The 16,346-nt window shown below is 36.0% G+C and overlaps 1 protein-coding gene across 2 annotated transcripts in view; it reads left to right on the top strand.

Moving 5' to 3' along the window:
• LOC139767132 (extracellular signal-regulated kinase 2-like) overlaps positions 1-10,851 on the top strand; it is a 288,409-nt gene extending 277,558 nt beyond the window's left edge. For both annotated transcript variants that reach the window (XM_071696155.1, XM_071696154.1), the window contains exon 9: positions 146-10,851. In XM_071696155.1, coding sequence (XP_071552256.1) covers positions 146-376 — 231 coding nt within the window. In that variant the 3' untranslated portion in view covers positions 377-10,851. The remainder of the gene's footprint in view (positions 1-145) is intronic.
• The last annotated feature ends 5,495 nt before the right edge of the window (positions 10,852-16,346 follow it).

Below are 16,346 nucleotides of genomic sequence, written 5' to 3' on the forward strand. Positions count from 1 at the left end.
TCAGCATTTTTTGGTTGTTGTACATTGAACTAGTCTCATTCTTGCACAACCAGGAAGCAGTAAAAACTAGGAACATATATCACCAGATATCGTTATTGAATATACAGGTTTAGAATTTCATATCATGGAGATTACAAACTTTCAGGCATCACTCCAAAAAACAAGCTCCACAAAACAGTCTTCACCAGCTGTCTCACCAGTCAACGGGCATAAAAAGAGCAGCATTGTTGGACGTGAGGTAGCATACAGATCTCCAACAAAGTACTCCAGTGCTGTATGTAGTAGCAAGTCATCTCATCCCTTGTTTGCCACATATTCTCAGCATGCCACAATATCATCTGCAGCTTATAGAGAGTTACGGCAAGGAGTAAAATAAAGGAAATTTTACATGGTAAAGTCATAGATTGGAAATTCAAGAGAAAAAAATGACCATTGTTATGAGGCCTATAAAGTAAAATGAGAAATGAATGTAATATATTCACTGATTGATGATGGTCACCTGAAATTATTTAATACAGAAGATGGTGAACATTTTTATGAAAAATCTCATATTATGATTTGCCATACCCATGGAGACTTCTCTTTACATATACAAAATGTGTACATTTATTGAAGTATGCACTAAGCAATTGATGTTAGGTTTGATCCATGATTTATTTTTTAAGGGGATATCATGCAGGAAGATTTTTTTAGTTGCCAAGAAATAATGATGTAATCAAAAAAATTCAAGTTTACCCATATTCATAGTATTGTGTGAGTTATTCTTTGAAAATTAAGTATTCTTTGAAAATTAAGGAAGTTGATTAAATTCTTAATCTCATATTACAGTTTTCGTTATTTACAATTCTTTTTCACATTTCAATGTTGAATAATGTGCCATAGAAGATTTATGGATAAGTGATAAAAGAATCTTTTCCTAGTCTGTCCAGTAATGGGCACTACACTGGCATTTAATTTATTGTTTGTGTTTATTATTTAAAGATGTCTTCTTACAGTGATTGAACTGTGTTAACACTTTTGCATTTGTCCAGATGTTATTTATTAAGAAAAATTTATATCAGGGTTTTAGTTTTTATGCATTTTCTTGAGGCACAGTCAAATTAACTTATTATCATACTTGGCTATAGTTTTTATTTTTGTATGTGCGTATGTATTGTGTGTATAAATCTAATACAGCCTTATGCAGTGTCTGTTTGGGAGTCTGGAGCCAACATAGTGACATATGACATGAGCCTCTCAAAAATCTGCAGAAAAGTTACATTTGCGTGAAACTTCCAATTACTTATGTATACTCCTTGCACCTCTTTAGCAAATGTCTTTGTAATTTCTTAGTGTTATTGATTTCCTAAAGAGCAGTTTAAATGCCTTAATGGCAGGCTTTACTAATCCCTTCTGGAGCATATCCTACACCAAGGAGTCTTCCATGATACATACACAAAAGGAAGCCCAAGCTAAATACCATTGTTACTTTCGTCACTCTCCAGTTTAATTTTGCTTAAAAGCTTATAAGTGAAAAAAAAACTGTAACCAAACCACCTTTTATGAACACTTTTCTTATTTCAGCGGGGTTGAAGTGAAAAAAAAACACATTAGAATTATGTACTGTTAGATCCTAGTATGGCTTAGACTATTTGAGCAAGTTAATTAGAAAGTGAGTAACCAAACCACCATTTACTTACACATTATTTCTTTCAAGTCCATAAAAGTAAAAAAAAAATCAACATATTATAGTATTAAATCCATTTAGTTTCTAATAATGCATTTTTTCCTGATGTTTGTGTATGTCCTTGATATTTTGTAATCATAATGAAACCTACATATTGCCATATACTGTGTAAATTATTTGGGATTTGCATTTTTGTTACAGATCGTTTTGATATCTGAAACTTATCATTATATGGTATTGAAAAGTGGTCATGAAAAAACATAAAATAATACATTAGTGAAATTCAAGAAATTTCTTTTCGATCAGATATTTAGCTATGGTTCTAATCTGAACAGCCATATGAAAGATTTTCATCAGATGCAAAAGAATAACAGCTGAACATTCAAAAAAGGAATATAATTTAAGAAATGTTTAACAGGTACTTAGGTGAGACCAAATTCATATTTTTAACTTGTTAGAGATTCAGCTTGACTTGATGGACCATTGGTAATTTTTGACCAAGTATAACATTTGAATATTAAAGTTTATCTGATGGATTCTTCTGTCAGTTGTATTTCTTTTGTGAGGCCATTAGTGTTGCTCAATGATGACACTCCACTCTGTGTTGTATGTCAGCACATGTAAGGATAGAGGTTGACAATAAGTTAAGAATTTATTAATACATGTCAGATGTTGACTAAATTGTAATGCTGTATATAAGTAATATAATAAGATTAGCCAACAATGACATGAATGTAGGATGGACTGTAGTCTAGGTACTCACTCTAACTAGGCGGTCACATAAAAGTCATAGTTTGTATTAAATATTTTTGCACAATATGTAATAGATCTGTGATCAAATTGATTTTTTTATAATCTAAGTATCAGTAGAAATATTGTATGTATGATTTATTGTAGTGTGTAAGGAAGCATATCATCTATTCTGTATTTTGCATAGCTGTATCGATTTTTAATGTTCTAATTTTCAAATTCACTGAATGTTCAACTTATGTATAAAATGGAGTATTCTGCAAGCTACCATAAGAAATTGCAAGTATAGAGAAATTTTTACTGATTTTACAAGAGTTTTGCTTTCAGGATATACATTCATTTGGAATTGATATTGAAATTTCTAATGTAATGCAGGTTTTTATGAAGTTATAAAGTGATTTCATAACATTTACGGAGAAAACAAGCTGCTGAAATTATATATAATTGGTTGTACTAAATGAATTATTTTGATGTGAAAGTTGCAACTGTTTTGTCTTTTGAATCTTCTTAGAAATACACATACATGGCATAATCAGTGAATAGCTGTTCATAAGATGCAGTAACAGAGTAATGAAAGATCATAAGATGAAGCAAGGTTAGAAGCATGTTAGACATGGAGAAATGCTGTTTAAGTTTAAGGGTGGTGGCTGATTAGAATAAACTAAGCAGTGAAACTGTGAATATTGGCAGTATACATATGCTTGAAAAGCTATTTGATGTTAAAGAAAACTCAGGAGATTGGGTCCCATGAATGTAAAATTCTTTCTGTGAAACACACACACACACACACACACCATCAGAAAAGTAGGTTAAAGGGTTGTCTCTGGATGTTTTTATGATAGGTTATCAGGAGGTAATGCCTTTAACACAGAAACTAGTAACAACGTTATCTATATTGATCTTAAATCTTTCTGTTACTACTTCTTTTCTAATTGGATGAGGTAAGGTTAAGAAGGCTTTCTCTCCACCCTCCACTTCCTCCAGCAAGAACAGTTGGAAAGAAAAAGAATGGAAGGAAAACTATGCATTCATGAAGTAAGCCTATTGTAAAATGTCAGTACACTTTACTGAAACATTCTTAAGGCCTGAAATGAGGAAATGGATTGTTTGTATTTTTTCTATATGAAAATTTTTTCTGATTGGTTTTTGAAGTAATTTATGATCATTTGCATCACCAAAAAAGGATAGTGATCAAGGTACGTACTTGGACAGAGAATTTTTCCCATGTCATTGTCACATCTTTTAGCTCAATATTATTCCATTGGACCTAGTAACAGTATTTTTTTTTTTTTTTTTTTTTACAAAGGGTCCCCAGCTTATGAATAGACCCTGTTCTTGAGTTGAAGTTTATAAGTCGAAAATATGAAGACAAAATAATGATTTTTATAAAAGTAGAGTAAATACCTATACCTGACAGTGATAATGTATAAATTTTGTATTCTAAGGGAAAACATAGTTTATTAAACATCATATTGAGCAACACAATGAAAAAAAGATACACATTTAAGTAGTTTCACAGAGTTTAAGAACGATTAACTGTTTGTATGTCAGATTAGGAATTAAATATTGTATTAAGTGCAAGATAAGAGAGAGCAATACAGGGTAAAAGAGTCACTGGGTCCCTTAGTAGAATAATGAAGGGTAGAGATGTAAGTATGGAAGTGAAGGAACACTGACCTGTGCAGCTGAAACATGGACATGAAATGAGTCACAGTCTGTGGAAATGAGGTATTTGAGAGGAGTGTATGGTATGACTAGATGAAATAAAAAAAGAGATGAAGGGGTGTATAATTGATGTTGTATTGCAGGGAATTCAAAGTGAATGAATTGTGGAATGGTAGAGTTGGTAAAACATTATACTTTGAAATGGTTTGGGCATAAGGAAAGATTGCAAGATGTAGAGTTTAAAAGGTTGGTGTGCAAGGAAGACCACTTGTGACATGGGAAATAGAGTGGAAGTTATTGGGCAGCCAACAACCAGGTAGGTAGGTATATTACCATTACAACCTACCTGGGTATCAGGAGGGTTAGTGATGGCTGTATAGTGAGCCAGTACTTCAGTGGTTGTCAAGTTGCACTCCTTTAACCCAGGTAGCTGTCTTTTCTTTCTGCCTTACCCACACATGGACTGCTGGTGTTCTGTCCACAAACATACAATCTCTCTTTGTCACACAACACTGTACAATACCTCATAACTCTAGCTTTTCCTTTGGTTAGTGGTGTGTGCTAGCCCTGCCTTTTGGCAAAGTGTCAGGAGCAGTAGATAGAAGTAGTACGAAGAAACATTAGGTAGAATTAGTTAACAACATTTTGCAGGAGCATTATATAGCAGTTGTCAGTAAGAACATTAGTTAGGAGCCTATACAAACACTGCTAGACTTGCCTTCTGCTTGCGGCCTGTTAAGGGTGAAGTACTGGAGACTATTGCCGTGGCCACTCCCCTTGAGGGAGTTCCAGAAGGGAACAGGCATCAGAGATATAGATAGATACAGGAGGAAGAGAAATGGTGCATGAAATTATGTATGGGAGGGAGGCATGTAAGGACAGGGATGAGTGGAGACTTTTGCTGTGGGCACCCTCTTGATGGGAGTTCCCAAAGGGAACAGGCATCACAGATGTAGATAGATATTAGAGCTCGTTTGTGAGTACAGATGTTAGTAGGTCAGATTTTTGTAAGTTAGGGAACCCCCTGTATTTTGAAAAGATCCTCATTGTTCATTGTGCTGAATTTAATGCAAATTTTGAATACTTTATTAAATCACTGCAAAGTGTATACTACTTAAAAGAGATGTACTTTTTTTAGCCTGCCTTCATATGTCAGATTTCTTAGAGGTGGAGTCAGTTTTGTTCCAGTTTTCCTCATCTTTCATATTGCTTGGGGACCAGAATTGGAGTGAATATTCAAGGTGTCGTCTTGATAGTCTTAAAAGGGTCAGAATTGTTTTTGGTGGTTTGTGATTGACGTTCCTAGCTATGAAACCTAACATTTAGTTTCCTTCTTTACCTGATGCTAGACACAGTTTAGTATACTTCAGATTGTAACCAGTAACAACTCCAACAGAGCATAATACTTAACATAATGAAACAGAGACCTGGGGACATTGTAATTGAGGTATATAGGTAATTATTAACCCTTTCACATACAAAAACAAAGGGAGAGGGGTTCAGTAAAAGATATCAAAAAGTGAAGGAGCTTAATGAAGTACTATGAGAGAGCAAGGAATAGGTACAGGAAGATAAAAATGGAGGAACAGAGATACTTTGAAATGAACATTGCCGACAAGACAAAACTTTTCCATAGGCTCATCAAATGTGAGTCATCAGTTAAACAGCAGGTAATGTGGATTAAGGGATTTGGAGAGGATAGTTGTTGATGATAAAGACTTGAGTAACTTGATGACAAAGTTCAGAAGTGTTTTCACAGTGGAAGACAGCCCCACCAGCAGAGATGGAATACTGAGGAGGTACTGGAAAACACTGATATATCTAGAAATGCCAAAGGGTCTTGCCCCATATAAAGCTCATGGACTCGGGAATGTTTCTCCATGTACTGAAAATGTGTGCATGCACTCAACAAAATGCCTGAAATGTTGTTCAAGATGTCACTGGAGAAAGGTAAAGTACCAAGGGAGTGAAAGGGGGCATATCTCAATAAGAAACGAATCCAGGATGATACACTGAATTACTAATTGTTCTCTTCATAATTGTGGTCTCAACTTCAAAAACCAAGTGATGTCACAACATAGGTGACTTGTAAAGAAGCTGATCTTCAGGTAAGAATAAGGGGAACACCTCCATTGATGGATGAAATCTTCATGGAAAGAAACAAATGAGGCATGTCAGAGAAGCCATCTGGAATTGGGTCAAAGTCATTATTGGCATGTGAGGTTGACTTCTAAAACTACTTCCTTCTTTTTATGTAAATGACTTACCAGAAGGATAGGACTCGTACATGAACATGTTTGCATGTTATGAGGGGTGTAAAAAGTGAGGGAGATTGCATCAACTCTAAAGTTGGTCTAATAAATGGTTGATGAAATTCAACCGTAGTAAGCTTTAAGTAATGACGATGGGACTCTGCAAAAGAAGGTCTTGATATGAATGATATCTAGAAGGAAATGACCTACAGGAATCTGTGTGTAAGAGGGATACTAACCTGTTGTCAGGATCCCACCATAGTTGAACAGTACAGGATAAAAACTGTCTGCTGACAGCTATTAGAACTGCATCCAGATGTTTATACTCAGCAAGTCGTTTACATCCTACATTAGACCTGAACTAGAATATGCTTCTCAGATTTGATCATTGCACTTAAAGCGGCACAAAAAACTAAGAGAGAGAGTCTAGAGGAGGGCAACAAAGGTTATATGAAAGTTAAGAGAGCTGAGTTACAGGGATATGTGAGAGGGCTTAAATTAGTCAATCATTTAAGAAAGAACCTGGTTGCAACCATTATGCTTTTCAACCATTTGATGATGTAGAAAGTGAACAAAGCTTCAAATGAAGCAAGGTTACAGTTAACAGAGGCCATCAAATGCAGATAAGCAAGAACATTGATAGAAAAAGATGTAAAGAAGTGCTTTTGTGGCATAAGTGTAGTGGATAAATAAAATATAGTGAATGAAAAAATTATAAATGACCACATACAGTAATTTGAAATGTTGTGTGATGATAAAGAGATTGGGTCCAACAAGTTTACAACTCCTCCCTCCCTATATAATTCACCCAAGTATTAATAATATGCAGAATGTTAATGGAATTTTTTCATTTCAAATACTTATTCGGCATATGGAATAACATCTGTATTAAGTTTTTCATTCAGGTATGCTTAGAAATAATTTTATTTAGTTTCCCCCTGCTCTATATTGTATTAGATTTCTATTACTCTATTCTTAAGCAAGTGTCTATTAGAATCATCACAAGATTTCAAGTGATTCTCATTTAGGATTGTAAAAAGAGTCTACAAATATACAAAGTTAAGAGGATAGGGCACCACAAGTATAAAACTTTCTCCACATAAAACACTAATCATCCTCACACTCAAATTGTGATCACATCTGAGACAGGCAAGGAGTGTCCAGGATTGAGGTAACTTAAAAAGATTGCAAGACAGTGAAAAAAGACCCAATTTTGACTCATCCTGCATGACATTAGTTACAAGAGTCTATATGTGACAGGGACTTGGTGGTTTGATATTCTGTCCAACCTATCACAGGAACACCACATTTAGAGAACTGTTAAGGAGTTAGATTTTGAATATGTTTAAAAGACTACATGTCAGTCATCAATGAATCTGTTGCCAATTCCTGTTGTGTTGATGAAGTTCATACATCCTTTTAATCATGATCATAACATCCAAAAAAGGAATTGCATAATGCACCTTCTTGCTTCTCCAGTTTAAAATTTATTGGTCCTCCTAATTTCATCTTTACCTTTCCTGACTTGCATACAAATAAAGACCTCATAATAGACAAGATCCAGTCTTGAGGGATGCATTCTTGAGAAACTTCTGATAAAATAGGGTAGTATAACAATGGCCTATGGTGATACGTTTCTGACAATGTTAATTCATGCACCAGTAAGTGATACAAAATGGCTTCCTTCAATGATAGTTATGCCTTTGCAGACGTTATTTTGGTGTTTATAGAAATGAAAATTTTTCTATAAATACCATAGGAAATTAAAGTTAATCAACATTCTCAAATTTGTCAAAGCTTGAAGTTTTGTTGATCACTGCTGCTGCACTCTATCAGTGCACCTAAACCTTCCTGGCCTGCTCGCTATTGTTTCCAATAGTTTATTCCTATTGTGGGAAAAACTTGTTGCAGCTCAGGATGTGATGAACCAATGGCTCTTTTTATTTGCTCACTGTTATCAAGTACCATTTCAATGGTGGAGGAAGCTGATCCAAACCTGACTCTCACTTGCCTTAACCTTGCATATCACTTTCACCTTTAAATTGATTACTTTCCTGAGCACCTTCAATGTTATACATATACTTGCACTTGCAGGCTGTTTTCTGGACATGATGGCTCTAGAATGTACTCTAAATACATGTAAGACACAGCTAAAAAAAGATCAACAGATATTGAACTGATGCAAATTATGGCAAGTTGTACACAGTTGACTTAAAGAATATAAACAAAGATGTATTGGATATATTTGTACACTCTTTTTCTTGTATGTATGATGGATTTTTTTCATTTTGTTTTTAATGACTATTTTCTATGCTATATTAATAGTAAGAATATATTTTCTTAACTAGTAAACAAAAATTCATCATCTATCTATATCTCTGATGCCCGTTCCCTTCAGGAACTCCCTCAAGGGGGTGGCCATGGCAATAGACTCTCCATAAGTAGAAAATCCATCAAACAAGACACTATTGAAAGAGGTCTCTCTCTGTACTTGAGGTGGGACAGGTACTCCTCTCTGCATGTCTCTTGAAACACCACACACTTAATTATTTCCACTCGACAAAGCTTTCAGTCCACCTTAAGCATTTCTTCCTCATATGACTTTTAGTATCAGCTTAAGCTTTCTGACTGCCATCCTTACTAAAACTTACTCTCATATGCGTAGACTCCTCACCTTCCAGTTATTCAACACTCAAAGTATGATGCTCTAATGTCCAGTCTCCTTCAGATGTAGTTTTACAACTTGCATACACACTCTTCATCTTCTATATTTGTCATCAAATCCACTCACAATTCTACCCAGATTTTCCTCTTGATTTGGAATGACAGCATAGCATTATCTTCATACAACATTTCTGATAACTTTCAGTGTTTCGCAGTAACTCAGTGGTACACCCTACCATGTACTCATCTTGCTGAGTACCCTACGTACATATCAGTTATGTGACTGTACATCAAATAGTGGCTGAGAACTGCACCTGGATGTAAAATTTATGCAGGGTGTGGATGCATACACATACATGGGCATGCTGAGGTTGACAGTGGTTTTTCCCTACTGCATGGAGCAGGACTAAAAGTAATGATTACTAGTGGTACTGTATGGAATTGATACAGTCTTATGAAATTATCAGAATATTTCTTAAGAGAACAAGTGACATTTTGGTGTACTTCATTTAACTCAGTGCTTACTTTTTTTACATAGTGAAAAACTAAGCAAGGCACTAACTAATCTGGTTAGTTTGTGTTGTATGATTATGACAATCTGCATTTTTAGCCCTAGATTTGTGAATATTTGCATAGGTCAAAAGATTGTATAAATATATAAAAGTTGAAAAAAAAAATATGGGATACATATTGCAAATCTGACACTGGTCTATATTATAAGAATGTTTGGGTTTAAATTTTCATGTTAAATTACAAGTGTGAGAATTACCCTAATATCTTGGAGGTGCCTTCAGCTTTATAATCCTTTGATATAGTAAAATGTAAACAAGTGCATTCCCTTAGCAAAAAAGAAATATTTTTATGCATTTCCAGGGTGCTCCATTAGTCCAATGATTAATCATCCTAACAAGGTCATTTGTTTACATTTTTTAGTGAATATTTCCCAACATTTGAAAGCACATTTGTACCTCATAAAATGCATATGTTATTATTCATAAGTAAGAAATTTACATAAAAATGTTTTTCCTGACATTGATATTGAGATAAGTGTAGCCTTTAAAGACTGCAAAGTCACTGAAGCTAGTAGCATGATGTACCATGTCACTTTTTTTTTTTTAATCTTATCAAGATAATTATGCAAGAAAGTATGACCACTGCTTTTGTGGCTTATCACAGTTCTGATGGGATCCAATGTGCCTTTCCAATAGTTTTTTCATGTTTCAAGCACTTAAAATATAAATGCTATAATTTGGTTGCATGTGAATGAACAGGTAATTAATCAAGATCTTTTATTATCATTCATGTTTGATTTACGAGTGAAGTCAATAGATTGTTTCACTCGGTGATAAATGTGTTTTCAATGACAGTTCAAGAAAACAAGTGACAAAGTAAGCCATGCAATTCTTTGATATCTAAAATAATTCCATGTTAAGGCTAAAACCATTGTCTTTTATGGTCTTCATTTGATTTGGTGCCGAGTGATGGTCTTTCATGTAGCTATTAAGGTATAGCTGTGTTTCATGTTTTGTTACAAGTTATTGTGCCATACAGGATAGTGGCTGCATTTTTTTTTCCATTGGAAGCTGTGATACTTAATCCCCAGTATGAAGAAATAATGCATTTATCCCAAAGTAAATATTATTTCCTTTAATAGGGCATATACTTCTATACAGTTATTTGTGCAATGATACTGATCTCATGCTTGCAACTAACAATTATGTAGTTGTGCATAATTTATGTAAATCTTAGAATAAGATGTTATGCACATTAGTATAATCAGTATTTATTCCGATCTCAGTAAAGTTTTCATGTGTGATCCACTGCTGATGTATCAAAAATAAAAATGCAATGAATTTTTCTTATGCTAGTTAACCTTTTGCTTTTCCTAGACATACATACATACTCTGTTTACATTACACATGAATTGTTTATACAGACTACAGATAACTAGAATTCACTAATAACTGAATGGCATAAATATGGTATGGTCATGATGCTTCCCTGTAATTTGTCAGAATCCAGGTTAATGACAGTTATTGTCAAAAAGAAAATTATTTCGATTCTTTGGCAGTAACCAGATATCAGCAACATCTTACTTTGGTCAAGATTACTCATGGGGTGCTGTGTCTGCTTACACAAACCATACCGGCCTAGGTACACAGTCTTTGGCTTTCAACAGTTTCATGAAGTGGCTAGCAAATAGCCAGTCAGATTTTGTATAGGGTTTAAAGTAGCAGCTGTGTTGTGTGGTGAGTTAAACTACAAAGTCTTATTCAGAGTGAATAGTTATTGTCATTAATCTCATCAACATACATATGGCCCTAAGGAGAGGTGCCAGAGGAATGACAGATGAGACAAAATTGCACATTCAAATGATAAGGTACATCTTCGGAGTATACTTTTTTCTTTCATTCATATTCACTACTTCCTCCCTGAGCAAAGCAGTGTCAGGAAGAGGTAAGTGAACCTGTGATATATATAAGACAAGAAGAAATTTCATTCTCTGGGTGTACAAGTGCAAGGAAATGAATAATTACAGTTGAACAGTACTCAACAAACATTTTCTTACCTCTTCCATCTATATCTCTAATGCCCATTCCCTTCAGGAACTCCCATCAAGGGGTGGCCAGCAAAAGAGTCTCCATTTATCCCTATCCTTACATGCCTCACTGCATACACCATTTCACACATTCTTCTACCATTTCCCTCCCTCCAATATTCTTCCACTCTATTTGCCCATGTCACAGGTGTTCTTCCTCTCACACCAACCCCTTATTCTGTACTATTATACACTCTCCTCGTAAATTCTCAGTCTTGAAGTCTTTCCACATGCCCACAAGACCTCAAAGTATTGCATTTCACCCACTTCACCACTCCATAATTAATTTGCTTTGCATTCCCTGCTATACCAGATCTTTCATACCCTTCATTTCTCTCTTCATTCCATTTAGTCACACCACATGTGCTTCTCAAATAGCTCATTTCCTCAGCCTGAATTCTTCACCTCTGTGACTCATTCTGTGTCCAGGTTTTGGCTATATAGGTCAAGGGTGGGAGGACTATGTTGTCCCTTTATCCTCTCTTCTTTTCCATACTTACACTTCTCCCCTTCATTATTCTGTTATGCTCTCTCTCTAATCTCTTCTTCCATATCACCAAACATACCCAAGACAGTTACTAAACACTTAAATTCTCACCTCTTCTAGTCTTTCTTCCCTCATATCCAAAACACAGTTTAGTACACTTTCTTCTTTCACTCATATAGTTTTAGTCTATACTTTCACTCTGTTTCCTTTCAAACACCATTCCTTTACTTTTACGTGCATCCTTAAATTGCCTGTGCTTACACTTGTCATAAAATACAACCTTCTGCAACTCCTCTTCACTCTCAGCAAACAAGCTTGCCACTAGCCACCATATCTCACTGCCAACCTCCAACTTTGCAACCCCTTTCCCTAATTTTGTATTCATCTCATTTCTCCATCCATATATGTATATATTAAAATGTCACAGTGACATCACACAAACCAGCCATACTCTCACATATATACCAAAACTTTCACTCAACTCTCTCTTAAATGTATTTGCTCCTCTGTAGGCTTTAACACCATCCAACAGTCATCCCCCACCCTGTATATCCTTTACACATCCCATAAAGCATTCCACTCCATTCTGTAATACACTTTCTCCAGATCCATAAAAGCTGCATTAAACTTCTTACCTTCCAGTAAATACTTTCCCATGGTCATCTTAACCACAAAAATCTGATCCACACATCCTCTACCTTTCCTGAAAACCCCTTGTTCCTCTTTTTCTGCATTCAGTCACTCCCATTACTCTACCAAGCATCATCTTGCATACACTTCTAGTATACTTAACAAACTTATTCCCTTATAATTGCTATAGACATCCTTTGCACCTTTTCCTTTGATTAAAGAAACAATAATATCTTTCACCCAATCCTCATGCACAACCTCTTGTTTCCATTCTAAATTACATATCAGATGCATCCACTCTATCACACTTTCTCCTCCATATTCAGCATTTCAATAGTAATCCCATCCATTCCAGGTGCCTTTCCTACCTTTAGCTTCATTACAGCTCTTCTTTCCTCCATTTTTGCAATAGGCCCTAGCACTTGTATCCTCTTCCTTCTATCCTCCATACCCATGCATATAATAACTGCTGCCTTCTCTTCTCCCACAGCGACCAGTTCTTCAAAATACTCTCCATCTTCCTTTCACTCCCTCCTTTTGATTCAGCAACTCCCCATACTTACTTCTCACATTACTGCATTAACATTTCCACTCACATCCACCTCTTTCCTTTTTCACCTGTTTTTAGTATAATACGCTCTATCATACTTTCTCCTCCATATTCATCATTTCAACTGTAATCTCATCCTCTCCAGGTGCCTTTCCTACCTTTAGCTTCATTACAGCCCTTCTTTCCTCCATTTTTGCAATAGGCCCTTGCACTTGTATCCTCTTTCTTCTATCCTCCATACCCATGCATGTAATAACTGCTGCATTCCCTTCTCCCACATTGATCAGTTCTTCAAAATACTCTTTCCATCTTCCTTTCACTCCCTCCTTTTGATTCAGCAACTCCCCTTACTTACTTCTCACATTACTTGCATTAACATTTCCACTCTTACATCCACCACTTTCCTTTTTCACCTGTTTTTAGTATAATACATCATTTTCACACAACTTTCTTCCAAGATCGTTATATACTCTTTCTTTGCTTTCCTCTAACAGCTTCGTAACATTCAACTTACACATTTTATATTCTTCCCTCCCCCCTCTGCTGAACTTCCACTGGTACATCCCTTTCAGGCAATCTAACATATGTTGCTTTCTTCCCTTCCACAGCATTTCCAGTCTCTTCTGTCCACCATGCATTACCCTTTTTACTCCTATATCTCACAACTTTGTATCCAACTACTAATTCTACATTTACTAGTTTTCTCTAAACATTGTAAACACCTCATTCACACATTGCACTTCCATCTAGGCTTTCAGTTACCTTCCTTTCATATTCCTTGTATTTTTTCCAATTCATCTCGCTTGCCAATATTTTTACCTCTCCATTCTTCCTTACACCATACCTCCACTTCTCCCTGACCTTTATCCCCACAAGAACCAAGAAATGGTCAGTCTCCAAAAAACTTCTCATGACTCTAGCATCCAGCACAGCCTTTCTCAATCTCTCATCCACTGCCACATAGTCAATCAAAGTCTTTTGTTCATATCTTTCACCATTCCTCATCCATGTATACTTATGGATAATTTTGTGCTGAAAAACAATATCTGCAAGGAATGAATGCCTAACAGCACAAACATCTACAACATAACTTCCATTTTCATACACTCCAGGCACTCCCCATTTACTATCTCACTAATTTCATCACATCCCACCCATAAAAGCCACATTTCTCTCATTCTCAAAACCATTTACTCAATCATTCAAATTTTTCAAGAAATGCTTCATTTCATCCTTACCTTGTACAGTCATCATATTCACAGGTGCATATACACATACTCATGCATATCTCAAAGTACAGGTTGAGTATCCCCTATTTGAAATGCCTGGGAACAGAAGTGTTTTGAATTTTGAATTGTTTTGGATATTGAATTACTTGCATATACATAATGAGATATGTGGAAACAGGATGGTATGGAAACAAATGGGTTAGAGCTGAGACATACTTCAATGTTTCGACCATTCAACCATCTTCCTCAGGAAATACTGATTCCAGCATTCGGCAAGACCATATTCCCCAGCAAGTGATGGTATCAGTATCTCTTGAGGAAGACTGTTCAATGGTAGAAACGTTGAGGCATGTCTCGGCTCTAACCCATTTGTTTCCATACCATCCCGTTTTCCACATTTGTCATGATGGATATCTTGGGGATGGGACCCAAGTCTTAAAACAAAATCCATTGATGTTTCCTTGCAACTTACACACATAGCCTGAAGGTAATGTAAACAATATTTTTAATGATTTTGAGCTTGAAACAAAGTTTGTGTAAAACTGAATCATCAGAAAGCTAAGATGTCACAATCTCAGCCAGCCATATGGACAATCTGTGGTTGTTTGGCATCATCATTCCTACTGATAGGCAATTACTTTCTTTCACTCATTCACACACAACAGAGAATAAGCAAAAAACAGTGAGTAATGCACATAGGCTGGCAGTGACGATGGTTTGTAACAAACTGGCACCAACAAAGCGTCAAGAGCCCAGCATGGGCAAGTGAGGTCAGGTGTGGAATTTTCAACTGGTAATGTCATGTCACCACTGAAAAGGTTTCGGATTTTAATAATCTTTCCTTTCACCAACACTATTCTTGGCCCACTTCATCCATGCTCTGTAACACCCTCCCATACTCTGTGTCAGCAGCATTGCACACCCTTTCCCTCTTCCCTGATAATTTTCATTCATTCCTGTCCATACCACTCCTTCCGCACCATCCCATAACTTGCATTCATCATTTCCATTTTCACTCCATACACCCTGCCCAAGGATATGGGTTTCCCCAGTCCCCAACACATTTAATATACAAGCTCCCTCCTTTTACTCTAACCAGTCATCCCATTTACCTTCAGTGCCATCACCCTCAATTGCTCATCCCTTTTACTCCTTGGCATAACTGGTAGACTCCAGTGCCACTTAGCCATTTGTGCCTCACCCTTGATAGGCCACACTCTGAGCAACCTGGATGTATTAGACTGGCTTTTTTGCTTTTTCCATGCACTTTAATAGAATTTCCTGCACAACACAACTCTTTGGCACAATTCTTCATCTATATATTCTGGATCACAAATTCTGAATGGATATTTGAAAAAAGTGAGGTTAATGGATTTTTATGTGGGTTCTCTATATACGTGTATAAGGAAATGAAACCTGTCTTCTGATATGATAATTACATTATCCAAAATGTTCTCTTAAATGTTATTTTATCACCTTCCCTGCAGGATGAAAGATTATTTCTGTGCAGCACCATTGTGGATACAAGAAAATTTATTTATAGGGAAGAACTTTGCATGTTGTAGAAGGCAACCAAGTAGGGCAGGAGCAGGGCCTGGGGAGGAAAAAAGTCCTTGTATTTCAGTTTTTAGGTGATGGAATAGGAGCCATGTGAAGAGACATAGTATTTGGAGGGAAGGAACCCTGATGTTCTGGTTCTGATTGAAACAAAATCAAGGTTAAAGGGGAAGAATATATTGGGAATATTTTGGGAGTAAAGACAGGGACTGGTGTGTGTGCAAAAGCCAAGGAAGTGGTAGCACTACTGCTAAAGGAGTTGTGGGAATGTGAAAGTGAGCTCCAGGCTGATGTGGG

This window comes from Panulirus ornatus, chromosome 59 (genome assembly GCF_036320965.1).
Source record: "Panulirus ornatus isolate Po-2019 chromosome 59, ASM3632096v1, whole genome shotgun sequence".
Lineage (NCBI taxonomy): Eukaryota > Metazoa > Arthropoda > Malacostraca > Decapoda > Palinuridae > Panulirus > Panulirus ornatus.